The sequence below is a fragment of the Trichoderma harzianum genome (assembly GCF_003025095.1).
Source record: "Trichoderma harzianum CBS 226.95 unplaced genomic scaffold M431scaffold_6, whole genome shotgun sequence".
In the NCBI taxonomy this organism is placed as follows: Eukaryota; Fungi; Ascomycota; class Sordariomycetes; order Hypocreales; family Hypocreaceae; genus Trichoderma; species Trichoderma harzianum.
In genome coordinates this window covers 122754-140091 of record NW_020209254.1, presented here as the reverse complement: position 1 = coordinate 140091, position 17338 = coordinate 122754, and the positions used below count along the sequence as shown (strand labels likewise).

General features: G+C 48.5%; 7 protein-coding genes across 7 annotated transcripts; 2 read left to right on the top strand and 5 right to left on the bottom strand.

Annotated features, from left to right (window-relative positions):
* Positions 1–671: 671 nt before the first annotated feature.
* Positions 672–1194, bottom strand: M431DRAFT_553398 (hypothetical protein; the record flags this gene model as incomplete). Its single annotated transcript, XM_024921385.1, has 2 exons — positions 672–896; positions 952–1194. 2 exons carry the CDS (start codon positions 1192–1194, stop codon positions 753–755), a joined length of 387 nt encoding a protein of 128 aa, XP_024774127.1. The 3' UTR covers positions 672–752.
* Positions 1195–1888: 694 nt separating this feature from the next.
* M431DRAFT_85124 (hypothetical protein) lies at positions 1889–2391 on the top strand (the record flags this gene model as incomplete). Its single annotated transcript, XM_024923517.1, has 2 exons — positions 1889–1955; positions 2015–2391. The coding sequence occupies 2 exons, from the start codon at positions 1889–1891 to the stop codon at positions 2389–2391; spliced, it is 444 nt and encodes a 147-aa protein (XP_024774126.1).
* A 1027-nt stretch (positions 2392–3418) lies between these two features.
* Positions 3419–5332, bottom strand: M431DRAFT_519779 (hypothetical protein; the record flags this gene model as incomplete). The annotated part of the gene is made up of 5 exons (XM_024920400.1): positions 3419–3944; positions 4000–4462; positions 4523–4840; positions 4924–5181; positions 5250–5332. The coding sequence occupies 5 exons, from the start codon at positions 5330–5332 to the stop codon at positions 3531–3533; spliced, it is 1536 nt and encodes a 511-aa protein (XP_024774125.1). The 3' UTR covers positions 3419–3530.
* An 884-nt stretch (positions 5333–6216) lies between these two features.
* M431DRAFT_530639 (hypothetical protein) lies at positions 6217–8227 on the top strand. Its single transcript, XM_024920799.1, has 2 exons — positions 6217–6696; positions 6780–8227. Exons 1-2 carry the CDS (start codon positions 6243–6245, stop codon positions 8150–8152), a joined length of 1827 nt encoding a protein of 608 aa, XP_024774124.1. The 5' UTR covers positions 6217–6242; the 3' UTR covers positions 8153–8227.
* A 38-nt stretch (positions 8228–8265) lies between these two features.
* Positions 8266–11236, bottom strand: M431DRAFT_421351 (hypothetical protein). Its single transcript, XM_024915020.1, has 7 exons — positions 10635–11236; positions 10330–10524; positions 10144–10273; positions 9672–10090; positions 9075–9615; positions 8936–9015; positions 8266–8872 (listed from the first exon to the last, which is right to left on the bottom strand). Exons 1-7 carry the CDS (start codon positions 11102–11104, stop codon positions 8380–8382), a joined length of 2328 nt encoding a protein of 775 aa, XP_024774123.1. The 5' UTR covers positions 11105–11236; the 3' UTR covers positions 8266–8379.
* A 1106-nt stretch (positions 11237–12342) lies between these two features.
* On the bottom strand, positions 12343–13765 carry M431DRAFT_86325 (hypothetical protein; the record flags this gene model as incomplete). The annotated part of the gene is made up of 3 exons (XM_024923661.1): positions 12343–13102; positions 13171–13437; positions 13509–13765. 3 exons carry the CDS (start codon positions 13763–13765, stop codon positions 12343–12345), a joined length of 1284 nt encoding a protein of 427 aa, XP_024774122.1.
* A 1836-nt stretch (positions 13766–15601) lies between these two features.
* Positions 15602–17160, bottom strand: M431DRAFT_142307 (hypothetical protein). Its single transcript, XM_024912639.1, has 5 exons — positions 16945–17160; positions 16475–16864; positions 16247–16420; positions 15906–16181; positions 15602–15848 (listed from the first exon to the last, which is right to left on the bottom strand). The coding sequence occupies exons 1-5, from the start codon at positions 17104–17106 to the stop codon at positions 15783–15785; spliced, it is 1068 nt and encodes a 355-aa protein (XP_024774121.1). The 5' UTR covers positions 17107–17160; the 3' UTR covers positions 15602–15782.
* Positions 17161–17338: the final 178 nt, after the last annotated feature.

Sequence of the window (17338 nt, the reverse complement as noted above, 5' to 3'; positions counted from 1 at the left end):
GGCATTGAGAACTTTTGCACACATTGGCAACGTATTTACATAATTGTTCATGCTTTCGGCCGAGAAGTCCCCGTCGTTTGCGCCTGCGCCACGGCTGTTGAAGCACGCGATAGCCTTGCATCGTCTACCAAGTGCTAGCTGAGCTATGAGACGGGGATGCTTGCTGACGAGCCTCATGAAGCAACCCGGCTAATCTCGCCGGCAGCTGGACCCAAGCTCCCAATTAGATCCACATGAGATGATGGAATTGGACCACACCTTACGTGTTCAAGTAGCTGATAGTATCGTGCTTTTCAGCCTTGCGAGAAGCCCTGCGAGTTGAACCAACCAACGGCCTCGTAATGCTGCTGAGAAGCCGAAGAGCGAGGCCTCCTTTCATCAGCTCCGCATTGAGAGCATGGTGCTTTAGCAATGATACGTATGTAGTAATGCTACCAATTTGCCCAATTTGTCCCAAATATGAGAATATTTTGTAACATTGATTCGTAATTCAGATGGCTTGGTGCTCGTTTGATAAGTGATGAAGAACAACTACCGGAGGACCGAGAGTCTTTGCAAGGGTCAAACTACAACGGACAGTAAAATTTTACTTAAACCTAGTTTTTTTCTAGCAATTCCTTCTAATTCGGGAACTTGTGTAGCATTAAGCATCTATAAATGGCTTAACTCTACTTCCAACATACATCCAGCCTCCCATTAACAACCACAGCCGCAACGTTGGCAACGTTTCCCACAACCAAAATCATCATCATCTAAGCCGCAGTCTTCAAAAGTTTTGCATGTTGCCCAAGCACCGTATCCACCCTGAGAAGCAGTCCAACACCATTTGCCGTCATCATCACAGGCCTTCCAGCAATAGCCCCTGGTACAGCCATAAGGGGCGGCGTAATAACAAGCTCGCTTTACCCCAAAATGGAGTGGGAGAGCCGATGTGCCACCGTTTTTACTGACATCAGCGGGAGCTAGAGATGCCCCATCCAATATATCAATGTCATCCTGAGTGAGAGGGTGCTCTTCACACATCCGGACGTTGTCTAGGGATATGCCGCTAGGGAGCTGATTGACGTCCATCTTCATGACTTCAAGGTCTCCACAGAGTTTCTGGGCATCCATATCTCGCGGAGAAATATCTTCCGGTCTTACAACAGACGCGGCAAAGACAATGAAAAGCAGTGTGGTGCTTGGTGTCTTCATGATGACGGCCTCCAAGGGTTTGACGGCTAATCTCTGAGCCACACACAGAGGCAAGAAGAATAGGTTACTTTGGGTTGCTTCGAATATGATCTTAAAAGTCTCTTAATAAGCGGATTTAGAAGAAACTTGCAATGTGTTTAAACACCAATTTAAACCTTGACAGACTGGGGGATATTCATCCTTTTTTTATAGAGGACAAATCCTCAGTTGCCAACATTCACATGTGCTATTTTGAGCATTTGGGTTTTCATTTGTTGTTCATATCTCGTATTCCCCATTTGGTAGTATCTTCTATTTGGTATAGACGTTCTCGTGTCGTGATAGGCGCGTGGAGACCTGGAATGGAAGTTGCGGGAATGCCGTCACATGGGACCATCTGCATGTACGAATTAACTGACTGATGGGATGAAGACAAACAAACAAACCCCGAGGGCTGTGCAATGGCCAATGGGTGGATAATACCATGTATGTGCGTGGTGGCTTCTTTCTTAGGCGTCAGAGTAATAATTTTTGCTGACCCTGGTTGTTCCACCCATTGCAGATATAGGGAGTCTCCCTTCCGTCCGTCCCTTCCGTCCCTCCCACACTCCTCCCCATCTTTCATCATCCTACTAGCACTAGTTCATCACTTCGCCAATCAATCCATTACAACGCCATCGTTATTCACGCCAGAAATTTGGCAAGTCTATCCAAAATGCTAGCAACCCGCCTCTTCCAAATTGCAGCAGTTGTTGTCCCTGTTACCGCCGAGGTTGTGTCTGGTAAGGGCTATCAAAGATTCCTAGCTGAGGCTTTTTCCTCTATTGCTCACCGATAATAGCGACCTTCGATCCTCTCTACGATGACCCTTCTCGATCTTTGAACACAGTCGCCTGCTGGAGAAAGAATATCGGGTTCATGCCCAACTTGGATTGGCAAATTCAACAAGATGCCGTTGGCTTCATTGGTTTGCACAGCATCGATCGGTTGAACTCTGGCAAGTGTTTCTCTTGCTGGACACTCGAATACAACGATAAAACTATATCACTCCTTGCTATCGACAGTGCTGAGTCTGGGATTGTAATGTCTCTCAACGCTTTACAATATCTCACCGATGGACAAGCCCACGAGCTGGGTCGCGTCGATGTACATGCCAAGGAAGTAGACACGTCAGAATGTGGACTACCGGCAAACATACTGCATGCATATGATTTCTAATTGATCATGTTTGCTCGTATAGATGGGTTTCGAGTACGTCATGAAGTTGTACTGGATCATTTACCCTCACCCCATACTGTGGAACTAAAGTCTTGTGTGTGTTGTGGCTTCTACCATTGATCATGCATAGCTATACAGTTCCAAAAACATTATGTTAACTTTTCATTCTCAGGCAGCCCATTTACCAATACATTTTCATACTCTACACATGGTGCTACGCGTTTCGGTCGAATTTTGGTCGAAGGAGTGACAGGGTTTTGGCATGACATACCGAAGTTATCTTCTCATAATACAAGGAGTGCTTGATGTTGTCTTGTATTTTGGTACACATACACTAGTAATACATGACAATATCTAAGTCATGGTCTATATACTATTACTTCATCCACTTGTTCATTCATTACAAATATGTAGATGTATCTCTAGTTGCTGATACTTTGGTTTGATGATATCCATTGATCATACAATCTCTACAAGTATTCTTGTATGTGAAAAATGTTCCTACTTCCCTTAAGAATACAATTACGCATTATATCTTTGAGGCAGCGATAGGGCTTTGTCCACCGACTTGAGACTAGGCATTGTCCGTTAGACAGATCTTGATCATTATACGAAAGTGTGATGAGATTTGCTCTCTTCACTGACGGCCCTCAAATGGAAGGATAGTCTCTAAGGTCGTATGTTGACAAAATAAACGATCAGTCAGTAATTTACCTGAGACTACGCCACATCTGGGTATCTCTGATCCCGCGGCCCACCCAATCCTTTCGGGTATCGGACACAGCCCAAGTCCGCGTTTGTAAGTTGTTTTAAAATTTGTTTTACTGGAAAAGCTACCGTCTAGCTCGGCTCTCCCTAATTTCTTAAAAATGGAGTTGCTCTCACCAATCGATACGTTTTGAAGTATAACCTAGCGTGGTTGAGATAGTCAATTACTGCTGTAGAATTATATACATTTACTGGTCGCTATTCACCCTTAATGGTCTGGAAATGGTGAATCTACAGCGGACTTTATGACATTGTCGGCCTCATATCAGCCTCTTCTGATTGAGAATTCATTATGCTACTAATATTGACTAAACTTCATTATCCGACTATCGCTCCCCCACATGATGTCCACAGTCTACACGAGTCGCATTCTAAGCCTCGCCAGAGCCCGGCTCTTTTCTAGCTGTATCCTCGATATAGGTAGCCGTAGGAGTCACCTTAGCTTTGCTGAAGTTTCGCAGCGATTCTCCAGATGCGAAAAGTTCGTCAACTTCTTCAAGACTCCGTCCCTTCATCTCAGGAATGAAGAAGTAAGCCACACCAACCATCACCCAGTTGATGGAGCCATAAATAAAGCCAACTTTAGCACCGAGTGCGGCGTACGGCGCGTTGAGCAGATAAGGAATTGTGAATGAGGTGACAAATGTGGTGATGATGGAAATGACGGATGCAAAGAGATTGGTCTTTTCCTTGACACGAGTGGAGGCAGCCTCGGACACCACGACATATGACACTGGAGCCCATGACAAGTTGTAAGAGCAAGCGAATAAGATGAAAGATGCCACCTAATAATCGTAAATATGCATATTTGTAAAGAGGAAAGAGAGTCTCATAACTTACCAATGCTCCTCTCTCAGAGTCGTTGGGATGCTTCTCAACTCCAACACCGCCAACAATAAACAGAAAGATGGCCATTCCTGAGCCACCAATCATCAGCATTGGGCGTCTGCCAATTTGGTCAATCATAAACCAAGTAGCAATGAGACAGACGAGGCCAGTAACGTTGCTCAAGATGTTGAACAGGAAAGCCTGGCTCTTGTAGCCCTGAGACTGGTAGAACACAACAGAGTACTGGCTGGAGAAGGCCTGTCCGGTAATCTGCTGCCCAAACATGGCAATCACAGCAACCATGGTACGCTTTCGGTTTTCCTTGTTGAAGACCTCTGACCACGGGCCCTTTTCCTCCGTAGAGTGAGCATGACGGAGAATGTCAATTTCCTGCTCAATTTCGGCTTCGGTGTGGTTCTTGTAGAGTCTTCGCAGGGAAACTTTTGCCTCTTCAGTTCGGTTTCGGGTAAGGAGCCTGTATTTTGTGAATAATTAGTTTTATTACAAAATCAAGAAAACTTGGTTTATTGCTTACCATCGTGGAGATTCAGGAACAAGAGGCAGCAGTGCCACAATAAATGCGGGAGCAATGAATTGCAGACCAACGGGAATCTGCCAGCCTTTATCGCCAGAGATGTGCTGAGTTCCAAATGTGACCAGCGAGGCAATCAGCTGGCCAAAAACAATCATGAGCTGCAGCGTAGATGTCATCATTCCACGCAGAACCTTGGGAGAGGTCTCAGCCAGGTAGATGGGGACAACAACGATGGTCATTCCCGTCATGCCGAAGCTGATGAATCTGCCCACAGTGAACTGTGCGCTCGACCTTGCAGTTGTTTGCAGAAGAACACCGCTGTAGAATCCATTGTCAGTAAACCTTGTATTCTATAGGAGCAATTCATCAAATCCAAACGTTTTTATCAAAGGGTGACCCACATGAAGGACAGGCAAGCCAGAACCAGGACACACATCTTGCGTCCGTATCGCTCGGCAATCGGTCCACAAGCAATGGCACCCAGAGCCTTACCCAGGAAGGGCAGCGACGTCATAAGAGAAGACAGCCATGGGGGAAGTTTGCAAGTGCCTGTTGTAGGATCACATTGACCGAACCGCTTGCCGAAGCTCTGCATGCCTTGGACTCCTCCAAAGTTGCCAACATCGTAACCAAAGTTGAAGGCGCAGCTGCACATGTACCTGGAGAGCATCATGTTGATTAGAAATATGTTTGATTTAGATATGATGAAAGTATATTGGGCACTTACAGCATGATGAACAGAATTGTGCTGTTAAACTGCTTCAAGCGGTGACCTACAGAGAGGTCCACCGAACCTGTATCACCGGCCATTTTGGACGTTTGCGTATAGCAATACTTTGACAATAATTGCGATGATGATAATAAGGAGCAAGAGTAGGAGAGTTGATGGATGGAATCAAGGATAAAGTCGAGATGATCTTCTATATCCTGGCAGCGAAAGCTTGATCGCGTTCGACCGCGTTTCCGATGCTGCAGACTCTGCCACCATCTCCGGGCGGAAAAAAGACAGGATTATTCACGACATATATAGAATGTTTGAGCATCGACGCCTTGCAGCCACAACTGTATTGGCACGTCGCTTTGTCAATCCTTGACGCGCCGTGCCTGGATCGCAGACCATTGCACCATCTCAATGGATCAACTCGCAATGGACGTTGTCCGCAGCAAATGCTGGGAGTAGCGACCGAAGGCCGTCAACTAGGAGGCCGAAGTCCGGGACGAAAGCCGGGCACCAGCGAGGGCCGCGAGTCAGATTGTCAGAACAGTCTCGCCTCTCCGCATCGAGAACTCATGCGGAGAGCCTGGGCTGGAACTAGACTGGCTTATGGCCCCACGATCTCATGCTTTAAGACAACTCTACTATGGAGAATCCCCGTATCACAGGTCTCGGGAACACAAATCGACAAACTATGTTCATGTAGGCGAGAACCAGAAAGCTGGGGGAGCTCGGTTCCGCCAAAGCCACCCGACTTCCATGTGGTCATGCACAGTTTCTGACCAGGACGGATGCCGACATTAGTTGCCATCTCTAGTGATGTAGCAATGGTTCAGGCACTTGGGATGGATGGATCCATACCTAATGCAAGATAAAAAAAAATGACGAGCTCCATATATTGAACTTGATCTTATGATCATCGCGTTTCCTGCCTTCTGCTACTTTGCTCCTTCTGTACTCTCAACTCAAAATCCGCCTCTTGCACTGCCAACAAAGTATCAAGCAATGGGCAGCCAAAAGGATACTCGACCCAATTTCCTCGTCATTGTTGCTGATGACCTTGGCTTCAGTGACCTTGGCTGTTATGGCTCCGAGATAACAACCCCTCACATCGATTCGCTGGCCTCCCAGCAAGGGTCTCTGCGCTTCACACAATTCCACGTTGCCGCAGCTTGCAGTCCTACTCGTTCGATGCTTATGACGGGGACGGACCATCACATTGCTGGACTTGGACAGTTACACGAGTTTGTTCGCAGTTCGCCTGCTCACCAGGGCCAGCCAGGCCATGAAGGTTACCTACATGAAAGGGTAGTTGCTCTTCCAGAGCTTTTATCTGATGGAGGGTACTTCACGGTCATGAGTGGCAAATGGCATTTGGGTCTACAGAAGCAGCATCTACCCATCAAGCGTGGCTTCAAGAAGAGCCTGGCGCTGCTGCCAGGGTGCGCGAATCATTACGGTATGTGTGCTGGCTAGTCGGATCCCGGCATCGTATCACATCTGCAGCCAATTGCGTTTACTAACAAGACAAATCAATAATAGCTTATGAGCCTGAATACCAGGATCCCACCTCAGAGCCCGGGCGATTCTTCGAAACCGCAACGCGAGCCCTGCATGCAGAGGCCGACCGCTATCTAAATGAAAAAGAGCTCGGCGAGGACTGGTATTCGTCAGACGGCTATGCGAGTCGGATGATTTCTTACCTAGAAAATCGTACCGATGAGGAGCGTCAGCAGCCCTTCTTCGCCTACCTCCCCTTCTCCGCGCCACACTGGCCGCTACAAGCACCCAAAGAGGTGTGTGACAAGTACAAGGGTCAATATGCAGACGGACCGGAGGCACTGCGCCAGAAGCGCCTGGAGCGACTCAAGTCTCTCGGGCTGGTCAGTCAAGATGCAGTGGCCCACCCCGTTGTAACGACAGGGACCGAAGTGAAGAACTGGGAATCTCTCAATGAGGAGACACGTGCCGCCTCTGCAAGGGCCATGGAGGTGTACGCGGGGATGGTGGATCGCATGGACTGGAACATTGGCCGTGTTCTTGACTATCTGCGAAAGGCGGGCGAATTCGACAACACATTCATCCTGTTCATGAGCGACAATGGTGCTGAGGGAGCGAGTTACGAAGCGAGCCCCCTGGTTGGCGACAGCATCATGGCGCATGTGAATAAGTACTACAATAACAGTCTAGACAACATTGGCAGGGGAGACTCGTTTGTCTGGTACGGCCCTCTCTGGGCTCAAGCCGCAACCGCACCATCACGGCTGTACAAGATGTTTTCTACCGAGGGAGGCTGCAGGGTGCCCTTAGTAGTAAAGCCTCATTCAGGCATTAACAACCAGCGTGGCAGCGATGGCAGCGGTGTGATTACTGACGCCTTCTGCACCGTCATGGATATCGTGCCTACGGTTCTGGACCTCGCAGGGCTGAAACACCCAGGCACAGAGTACAATGGCCGCAAGGTTGCGTCTCTCCGTGGCCAGAGCTGGAGAACCTATCTCGAATCAATCAGCGGCTGGAGCCGAAAGTCCCCTATCCATGAGGCTGATTATGTTGCTGGGTTTGAGATTGCGGGATCTGGAGCCCTGCGTCGCGGCAACTGGAAGATTACGTTTGTACCTGCACCCAAGGGTCCTCAGCGGTGGGAGTTGTTCAACCTTGATGCTGACCCTGGTGAGACAAACGACCTGAGCAAAGAGGAGCCAGAAAGGCTCAAAGAGATGCTCGTTTTGTGGGAAGAATATAGAAAGGAGGTCGGTGTCGTTGGCCTCGCTGGTGAATACCCGAAAGCCGTTCAGGGCGCACAACAAACCACGCTCAAGGACGAGATGGAAGATCCATATGCTTGGATCAAGTATATAGGGCGGCCAGAAATAACGCCAAAGGAGCTGGCAGAAATTGTCCCAACCGCATAAACAAGATACGCTTGGGCAACCCGCTGTAATAAAAGAAGAATTAAAAATAATGATATAGAACAAATAAAAACGAGTAATATGGAGCAATTGCTCTCCATAATCTCCATAACAGGGGGCGAGCCACTGTTCCTTGGCGTGCTAGTACCCAGTCCTTCACGTTATACTTCTTCTGTAATGGATGAAAATTGTTCTTTTGTCGTCCTCCAGAATCTGGTCGGACAAGGCTGTCATATATTACTCGAACTAATGTCGAAATTTAACCATGATGGCGGTTCCGATATGTCCCACGATATGTAGTTGGCCATCTCACCTGCCATCCGGATGTAATCCTCTGCAAGATCTGATAAGTCTACCATTTCTTTTGGCACTCCCTCCTGCATCTGAGCCCCAACATCCTGGTCGTTGACTCCAGTAGGCGTAGGTTGTGTTGTAGATGCTAGCTGAATGCGGTCTAGAGAAAAGTCCGCGCTTTCCAAGACACCGCCGTTTCCAATGCCGCCACCGACGCTGCTGAGCGCCCCCTTTTGAGGCATGGAGATGATGGGCGGTGGGCGGACTGTTGAGGGTGAGACGGGATGATCGTTTGCGGCTGGTGATGATCCTCTTCGTTGCTTTGTTTGAGCTCGAATTTCTTCCTTGGCAAGGCGGAATGGAGCCAGGCTGCTTAGGAAACCAGTATCTTCTGGGCCTGTAACCTCGGCCTGTTCTGAGTCCATGGATCTAGAGAGAAGAAGGGTACAATGGTTAGACAGTTCTGGTAGGATTTGGGGAAGGGTGACGAACACTGGGCTTGGGTAAGCTTGCCACTCGGCCACTACATTGTTGAAGTCGAACTTTTCCAGCAACGGTAACAAGGCCTTGTGCTATTGTAACAGTTAACTTAACCATATCTTCATATTATCGGCGGAGAATATAGACTGACGTAGGGATTCGGCTTGTCTTTCTGAAGGTGAAGAATGTCTAGTGCCCTCATGTTTAGCTGGATATTGTAGCTCGCCCGCTCCCTTACATCGATGGCATTGGACGTAGCCGTAGCAGTGTGAATGATCTGAATCTTGGTTGATTCGAATGTCGCCATGAGACTGTGTAAATCGTCGAAAACACGGACGCCATAGCTGAACCCAACGCGCACAAGTCGTGATATTTCGTCTGCGTGAAACCGACACCGTTCTTGGCACTGCCTGCGAAATTCGAGAGGAGCTGAATGGAAAGCGGCTGATAGGGGGAAAACGTATCCTGGGAGTGAAACTCGAAGTAGGTCGCACACAATTGAGTGGTAGAGGAAATGTAGCATGAAGACAGCGCTGATGATGCTGAGTTCTTTGTGAACGTATGCGTTGAGGTCGGATATGACGAGTTGCTCGGGTAAGCCAGCGTACCATATTTCCAGCCGCTGAATAATGTCGAGAAGTGCAGATCCAGGGTCCCATATGTTGGCCTCCTGACTGTTGCTTCTGATCAGTCTATAGATATGGTTAGTAATGTGCCTAGAGATAGCCACACTCTCTTTGCAACAGACCTTAATACCCGAGTCCGAAGCTGCACGAGATATATCGTATGAGAGCGAAGATTGAGGTAACTTCGATCTGGGAAAGGCTCAAACGTGCTCAGCTTTGGTGCATTAAAGTCGAGATACTGCTGCTCCTGGGCAACAAAGTTTGCATCCGAGCAAGGTAGCGGTACGCATGGATAATCGTCTTTCCAGTACAGATTCCCGTCTACTCCACCACCCAGAAAGCTATCAAGAATATAGCAAGACCATAGGAGTCGTCTTTCAGTCTCCAATTGAGTCATTTGGGTAAGTCCAGGCGAAGCAGGTACCTTTTTGGGAGAGTCAAGGCTGAGTAATCTCATGATGCGAAGACAGGATCCGAAGACGACAAAGGCCAGAGCATGCTGGTCCATAGAGATGGAATGTTCACATATAAGAACCATTGCCTATGATTCAAGATTAGAGAAGGACAACCAAGAACGGCAAAAGCCACACAAACCATCATTGTCGAAAGGGAAGGGTTTGCTATCTCCCTCATAGCAAGATCTCTAGCTCGCTCAGCCCAAGCCGCTCCGGGAATGCCGTGAAACGGATTGTTAAACTCTGAAGGGGTATCCAATAGATACATTCTATTGAACTGATCAGTACCAAAAATCCACATCAATGCATTGGGCGCTATTCTCACCTTGCTCCAAGCGCAGCAACTATGTAGATGACAGCCTCTCCAAAGTCCTCACTCAGTGTGCCTCTATCCAACGCTTGATAAAAGGTTGGCTTGTGGATGAATCCCAAACAGCGTAGAGTAGATATCCGATCAAAGAATTTATCGGCTAAGGACTGTAAATGAAACCTGTCTTGTGGTAGGGCATCCGCAAAGAGCCTGCAATGAGACGGCAGAAGATGGTAAGCTTTTGTCGGGCCTGAAGTCTCATGATGCTTTATCCTTTCCCCTTCTTCCTCTATTTTTTTTAAACTCTCGATTATACATACCATTGAACACTGGGTGATAAGTGCGCTGATAGGGATACGCCCATTAAGTTGGCTTGGCTCCCAGGAGTAGAAACGCTGCCGCTGCGATTGGACGTGGTTAACATTTGGTCGTCTACTGGCATCGATGACGAAGGCGATTGGCTGGTGGCAGCGTCGTATTTGGCGTCATATTTGGCATTGTATTTGCATGCAAAGCCCTTTCTCGTGCATCGCTTGCAAGTCGGCCGCGTGCGAGAGCAGCGACTCTTTGTCCGGCGACACTCGTCACAAGATCCGACCTTGCGCTTCTCAACTCCAGACGCTCGGTAGATGGTGTCCACCGAGTCCTGGATCCTCTGCCGTGACCCATCCCTGTGCGATAAAATCGCCGCCGTGTCACTATAACCGGGACAATTTACCCCAAGGCGATCGCAGTTGTGGCATGTTGGTGTTTTGCGGTCGCACCGAACCTGCAGGGGATGTAAGTACATGTGCTCATTGCTACCTGAAATTCTGAAATTGAATTGGACGAATGCGGCAAAAAGCAATTCGAATAGGGTTTGGTCAGCTTCCCTTTCGCGAACGGCAGACGACACATCCTGTTGACATCGTATCTTCCTCCGGGGGGGTGATTATGCATATGAAGGTGGGTGAGTGAAGAGTTTCAAGGCAAAATAAATGGAGATCTGGGGTAGCGGAGAAGTGGAGATGAGCATGACACATGCGATCACAAAATGGACAATAGAAATGGCGTAATGGAATTGTCCAGGATGGAGTATAGATGGAGTATATACGAGTATACGGCATGTAAGTAAGCACTGCTGTTAGAAAGCGACTGTAGTCAGCGTGCGGCCCCTATTATATGGCATTACATTCTCATCTTCAATGTTGGTTTATGAAGCAAAGGGAGCTACCGCAACAGCATGAAAGATATTCGACAGTGAGAGTCTCGCACTGTTCAGCCATCAGCACCTTGGGGCTGGACCCAGGCGGAAGTCGGGAGCGAGATGCTTGATTCCGACTCCTCCCCAGCATTTTCTACCAATAGCTTTCGGCGCTAATTGTCTTTAGCGTTGCGGCTACATTTTACTAGGGCTAGCAAGGGTTGCTCTGATGGGGACTTGCTTTGCACTCGTGATGTCTCTGGTTTGGTGGAATTTGTTCTCTTACTTAGGCTATGTGTAAGAATGAATAGCCACTCCATGGCCGTACCAATACTCATACTGTACTCCATAACTGATGCGTCTGCACCATATTAGTTAACACGTTTTCCCATCGTCTTACAAGTAGCGCAACTCTTGTTATTGAGTTGGCAGAAGAGGAATCCATTTCTACCCTTACAGTTAAACATCTCTATCACTTAACCTAGAGCTGGTTTCAAAAAATATGAACAGACCCCTCGCATGCTAAGTAAAGTTTACAGATCATACCTCAAAGGATCTAGTACTCAATAAATCATGGGTATATTCTCCATAGTATGTGTGCCTCTATGGTTACCGATACGCCGCATCACCTAACTTATTGCAACTCCTCCTTCTTTGCCATAAACCCTTTTCTCTCTCCTTCGTATACTATGTACATTTCTACTAGAAAATGTAGAAGAGAACATGTTCAGCTTCGTGTGTCAAGGGAAGTCAAGAAAACAAACAAATGAGTAGATATATATAAAGCCTGTACTCCCCTTCCCTAAACAATGGTATAATTAACCAGAACCGTAAAATGTTCTGCATCAACTTTCAGGCGTCTCTTCATTATGCGTCCGTCTGCGAATGCGGTCCATGCGATCAATGGCAAACGCTCGTCCCGCTAGCCACATGTCGTGGAACAGGTTCTTGGTAGCCGTCCAGGACGTGACGACGTAGACGAGGCAATTCCAGAATCCTTGCAGCGGAAGCACGAAGACGCTCATAAATTCCAGTGGAGCGGAAACGGAATTGTGGTGGGTGAGAGAGTATAGACGATTGGCGCTAGACGGTATCCATGTAATAAGCATGGCGGTAAAGAAAAGGAGAGCGCACTTGGTATACGACCAAGCGGCATTGTCTCGCTCGTGATTTCGTCGGCGAATGAGGCGAAGAGCTCGTGATGTTGCTGAGTGGGAGGGCTGTCGTGGCTGCGGTGGGTTTGACCCTCTGTGAGGAGGCGTGGCGTAATCGTAATAGGTTGCGTGTGGCCCATCAGATTGGTTCGACTGAGTGGATTTATTAGTTGCAAGATGGACTGAATGAGGCCTCGTTGCAGTTTCTGAGCTCGAACCACCCGCATAGCTGTTGGGTTGTTGGAGGCCGAGGTTATGTTCAAGCTGTGTTGGATCAGGGTCGTGAATGGCCTCCATGGTGAGGGTCGGATCAGTCGCAGGGAAGGATGTCACTTCATCTATTGAAATGGGGTCGAGATCAGACGACTGGAAGACGTAGACCTGCTTCCGGACTTGGAAGATGGTACGGCCAGCCCGAATATAGATGGCGAATATGAAGAGGATGCAGAACCTTTGGCATGATTAATAAATGTCGCTGTCTCTTTTGCTTATCGCAGTTCATATTCAAGCGTCACCTACCACATCGGGGCGTAAAAAGCCGCCACCCTGAGAACATCCCATTCACGCGATATCCAGCACCATGAGACGGCAGGGCCATAAATCCGATCCCCTCCGCGATCTTTTACGAAAAGAAATGTGAATCCCGGTATGAACGGAATGCCATAGCAGAGTAGTAAATAGATGGGCTCTATCCTGCGCAGATCTCTGGCTTCGAACTTGTGGTAAAAAGTGAGATAGACGTTAATTGCCATGGATAACGTCCAAAGTACATCAGCTGGTAGGAAGCTGTGATTGATTGTTAGTCTAAGTTGTGCTCGCGGCTCGGGATAGCTGGAATAGAGGTTCGGACAACATACGTTTGGATCAAAAATGCTTGCGCCTGACAACCAGCCGAGTCCGGCTCGTCTATAAACGATCGACCCATCATTGTGCCAATATTGGTCAAGATGTTGCCAAACGACGCATAAAAGATTAGGCGGTTAATTGATTTGCTGAAATACTTTGAGCAACAAAACGTGAGAATCGTAAACGCGCATGCCACCAGGGATACCGTTGAGCAAGTGCGCTCAATGACGATGAGGGCGTTGATCTGCTCCTCCGTAAGGCCGGCCATGATTTGATAGATTTGGTAGCTGAATACATCTGCAGGCTCAACCGTGGTAGATTGCTCGCTCAAGGGAGGTTTTTGCTTCTTCTAGTTTTCTTTTTTTTTCGTAGGTGAATATGGTGGCGATGGCGATACCAAAGGGTTTGCGCGGAGTCTTTGGAGAATTGTATGATGGACGTGTGGCGATGATAGCTGGTGTTACTGATGTTCTGACGGTAAAGATTAGCCTCCTCTTGTCGCCCTCGAAATCGAATCGAGTACGAGTCCAGCGAAGCTGTGTCGCGGCCTTGGAAGAGGGCCTTTAGCATCCATGCTCGGTCATTCTGGCGCTGAACTAGGACGAGGAGAGCTCAAGCTGATAATGAGACAAACAGCCGACTGTCATTGCGCAAATGGACCGTCGCAAGCGTTGGAAGCCGGGTCTGAACAACCTGGATTGCACCACCGCAGGCGCAAGGCGAATCTCTTGCGGTCAGCTCTCTCTTTTTCTAACTCTCGGGCAGATTCTCGCGGTCGCAATCTCGTTTAAGGCTCTCGGATCTCAGTTCCCCCACGGCGTGTGGCGCTAAGATGCCATTAATATTACAACCTGGCACCTGGAGAGACGTGATCCTTCTGCTACTACCCTGTACGGAAAACCCTTGCCGAGTGTCCCATGCCAGAAACAATTGCTGGGAACGAAAAGCTGAAGCGGTGAAATATGACAGCCCAGCCCAGCCCAGTTAGCGGAGAGACCCCAAAGAAACCCCCCCCTTCAGCCCTTGAGAAATTGCCGACAGGTTGGCCGATCCCATCCCAATGAGCTCCCACCTTTATTCGCTGATGCTCCTGTGTCTGCCAATCATTGGCTGCATCCAATTGCTGGGGGTGGCTGGCATGGCTTGTCTTCAACGATCTTGCCAGGCTCATCTTGGTCAAGAGGCGTGTCCTCTCCCCCCTCGCAGGAATTGGGACGCAAAAGTACAGCACACAACCAGCTCAAGCGTAAGCTCGGCACGGAATATACGAACTTCTCCGTACTAAGAACCCTCACGTGGATGTGCGTAATCCCTCCTTTGGTCAACGTTCGTAAGACAACAACAGACACACTGCCAATCGGATATCGTGCTGTCTTCGGCGCTTAACGGCCGATCTTGTCCCACACTGCTGCAGTAGCACGTACATAGCTACCAGCATCTCGGCATCGCCGCTCGGACGAGATGCTTGCCGGCTGCCATATTCATACATTGACTGGGCGAAGGAGGCTTTCCCCCGACTCCCTCCCTCGGGTGACGGTCTGCGAGTAGCATTGCGACTTCTACGTCAGCCAAACATCATGCTAGCCAGAATACATTTTGGCGTCGAAAGTATCGAAAGTAATTGGTGCCCGCTTCATGTGTTAAGCCTTATTCTGTGCAGCTAGACTGTATTAGTGCCGCTTTGGTTTTTGTTGGATCTGCCCTTTTGCGGACGTTGATGAGGCTGCTTGCGGCAGTTTCCAGCTTGAGCTTTCAGCCAGCCGAGGAGCAATTCACCTCCTCCGTTTCTTCCGCGGCAGAACTAATTACTAGCTTGCCAGATTTTGCGCCGATTGTTTTTTCTGCGATACGATTTACCGACAATACAGCTCGAATTCCGAACCGCATTTCGTGGTCCGAACATACAAGGACGCAACCTCTTGACAGCCAGGTGGAGTACGCGTAACCAGATCGTGCATCAGCTCGGTGACCCAATAGAGCAGAGCAAGCAATGCAAGATGAGAGGATCGACTTGCTGCAGTAAACTGCTTGACTTGACCAAGGATCAGCGGTGACACCGTGAGAGACATGGCAATTTTATTCAAAATTTCTCTCTAGCTGAGTCGCCGAGTTACAGCTATAGCTACTCGTACTAAGCTGCCCACAATTTAACAATTCCGCGGATAGTTAGGAATGTCTCAGACCCTACCCGCTGCTATTATATGGTTAAGTACTAGTAAACCACGGCTCAACAAATTAGAGACAATTTGAGTCGAAAAGGTATAGACTAATAGCTGCCGATTCCTTCAATCGGTTAGTTTTTGAGAGCCCCTCAAGTCAATGACAACCTTTCCCAGGTGTTTTCGGTCCAACTAGATGCAATGAGCGTCAGGAGAGTAGCTGCACAAAATGGGACGTATTCCACCTACCATATACTGATACGCCTCGCGGGCCTCGTCCATCTGAAAGACCTTCTTGTCAATAACGGGTTTGATGTGGTTGGCATCGATTGCCCTCATGAGAGCTACGAAATCTTGGCGGTTGCCGGCTCCAATAGCTCGAATGGTAGCTTGGCTGGCAAGCACCTCGACTGGATTAAACGGCGGGTCTAGCGGCTCAGATGAGTCGAGATGGCCAACGAGGGAGATGATGCCTCCCATGCGGACGGCCTTGAGGCTTTGGCGCACAGACGACGCACCCCCTACCTAAAATAGTTTCAACTGCATGAGAGCCCGGCATCGTGACCAGGTTGCTGGACGGCACTGCTTACCTCGACTACGATATCGACGCCGGCCCCATCCCTTGTCAGACTCTTGGCCGTCTCACCCCAGTTCTTGTCCTCGCTGTAATTGAGCACATGCGTGGCCCCCAAACCCTTTAACAGTGGAATCTTTTCTGCTGAGGAAGTCGTAGTAATGACGGTGGCGCCCGCGGCGACTGCTAACTGTGAACGAATCAGGGGATGCAGCCAAACTCTTTAGAGAACAGCTTTACATACCTGCAGAGCAAATAAGCTTACTCCGCTGGTCCCCTGAGTAAGCACAACGTCGCCTGGTTGTAAATAACGATCCCCGTAGAGCGAGGTCCATGCCGTAACGCCAGCACACGGAAGTGAACTGGCCTCCATCAAGCTCAGGTTATCTGCAATACGAACAAGGCTGTGCTCAGGATACACGCCGTACTCCCTTAGAGTTCCGTCTACAACTGCTCCGAGAGAAGATAGGACGGCTGCTGGAGTTATTGATCCCGCTATATGATCCCGCATGAAGGTCGGCGCAACTCTATCACCGGCACGGAACGCGGTAACCTTGGGGCCTACTGATACAACTATACCCGCTCCATCTGATACAGGAACGACGTCCTTTTTCAACGGAAAGGGATTTTTGCCCTATGAGAATGTATTAGAATCCGTAATACAAAGGGGAGATAGATGACATCGAAAGAAGCGAGAAGGCGGCGGACACTAACTTGTGCGATCAAGATGTCTCGATAGTTGACAGATGCAAAGTGAAGGTTGACAAGTACATCATGGTCGCCAATTGTTGATGGTATAGTGGCAGAAGACAGGTGAAGCGACTCAAGGCCATTTGCATCCCTCAGAACCCATTGCTTAAATGTGTTTTGTGCCATTTTGTATCGATTGAAGGTGTAGACAGAATATTAATTGCTGCGACGATGAAGGAGTCTGCAAGGCTTTCTACATGAGGCTATTATTTCATCCCATAGTTTGGGCGATACACATAGGTTGGTCTTTAAATAAAAAAGCGCATCCTTTATTGCCTTATTTTTCTGACGAGTGACAAGTCCTTCTTTCATACACGAATTTAGCTGTACTTTAAATTTTCTGACAGATATGTATGAT

What these genes read in the sequence shown, in the direction of transcription:
- M431DRAFT_530639 (XM_024920799.1), top strand. Translation starts at nt 6,243, where the DNA reads ATGGGCAGCCAAAAGGATACTCGACCCAATTTCCTCGTCATTGTTGCT. An exon ending in AGGGTGCGCGAATCATTACG is followed by an intron (nt 6,697 to 6,779) that starts GTATGTGTGCTG and finishes AATCAATAATAG; the next exon opens with CTTATGAGCCTGAATACCAG.
- M431DRAFT_421351 (XM_024915020.1), bottom strand. Translation starts at nt 11,104, where the DNA reads ATGTACTTACATCCCCTGCAGGTTCGGTGCGACCGCAAAACACCAACA. An exon ending in CTTCGGACTCGGGTATTAAG is followed by an intron (nt 9,616 to 9,671) that starts GTCTGTTGCAAA and finishes CCATATCTATAG; the next exon opens with ACTGATCAGAAGCAACAGTC. An exon ending in AAGACAAGCCGAATCCCTAC is followed by an intron (nt 9,016 to 9,074) that starts GTCAGTCTATAT and finishes CTGTTACAATAG; the next exon opens with CACAAGGCCTTGTTACCGTT.
- M431DRAFT_142307 (XM_024912639.1), bottom strand. Translation starts at nt 17,106, where the DNA reads ATGGCACAAAACACATTTAAGCAATGGGTTCTGAGGGATGCAAATGGC. An exon ending in TAAGCTTATTTGCTCTGCAG is followed by an intron (nt 16,421 to 16,474) that starts GTATGTAAAGCT and finishes ATTCGTTCACAG; the next exon opens with TTAGCAGTCGCCGCGGGCGC. An exon ending in GCGAGGCGTATCAGTATATG is followed by an intron (nt 15,849 to 15,905) that starts GTAGGTGGAATA and finishes CATTGCATCTAG; the next exon opens with TTGGACCGAAAACACCTGGG.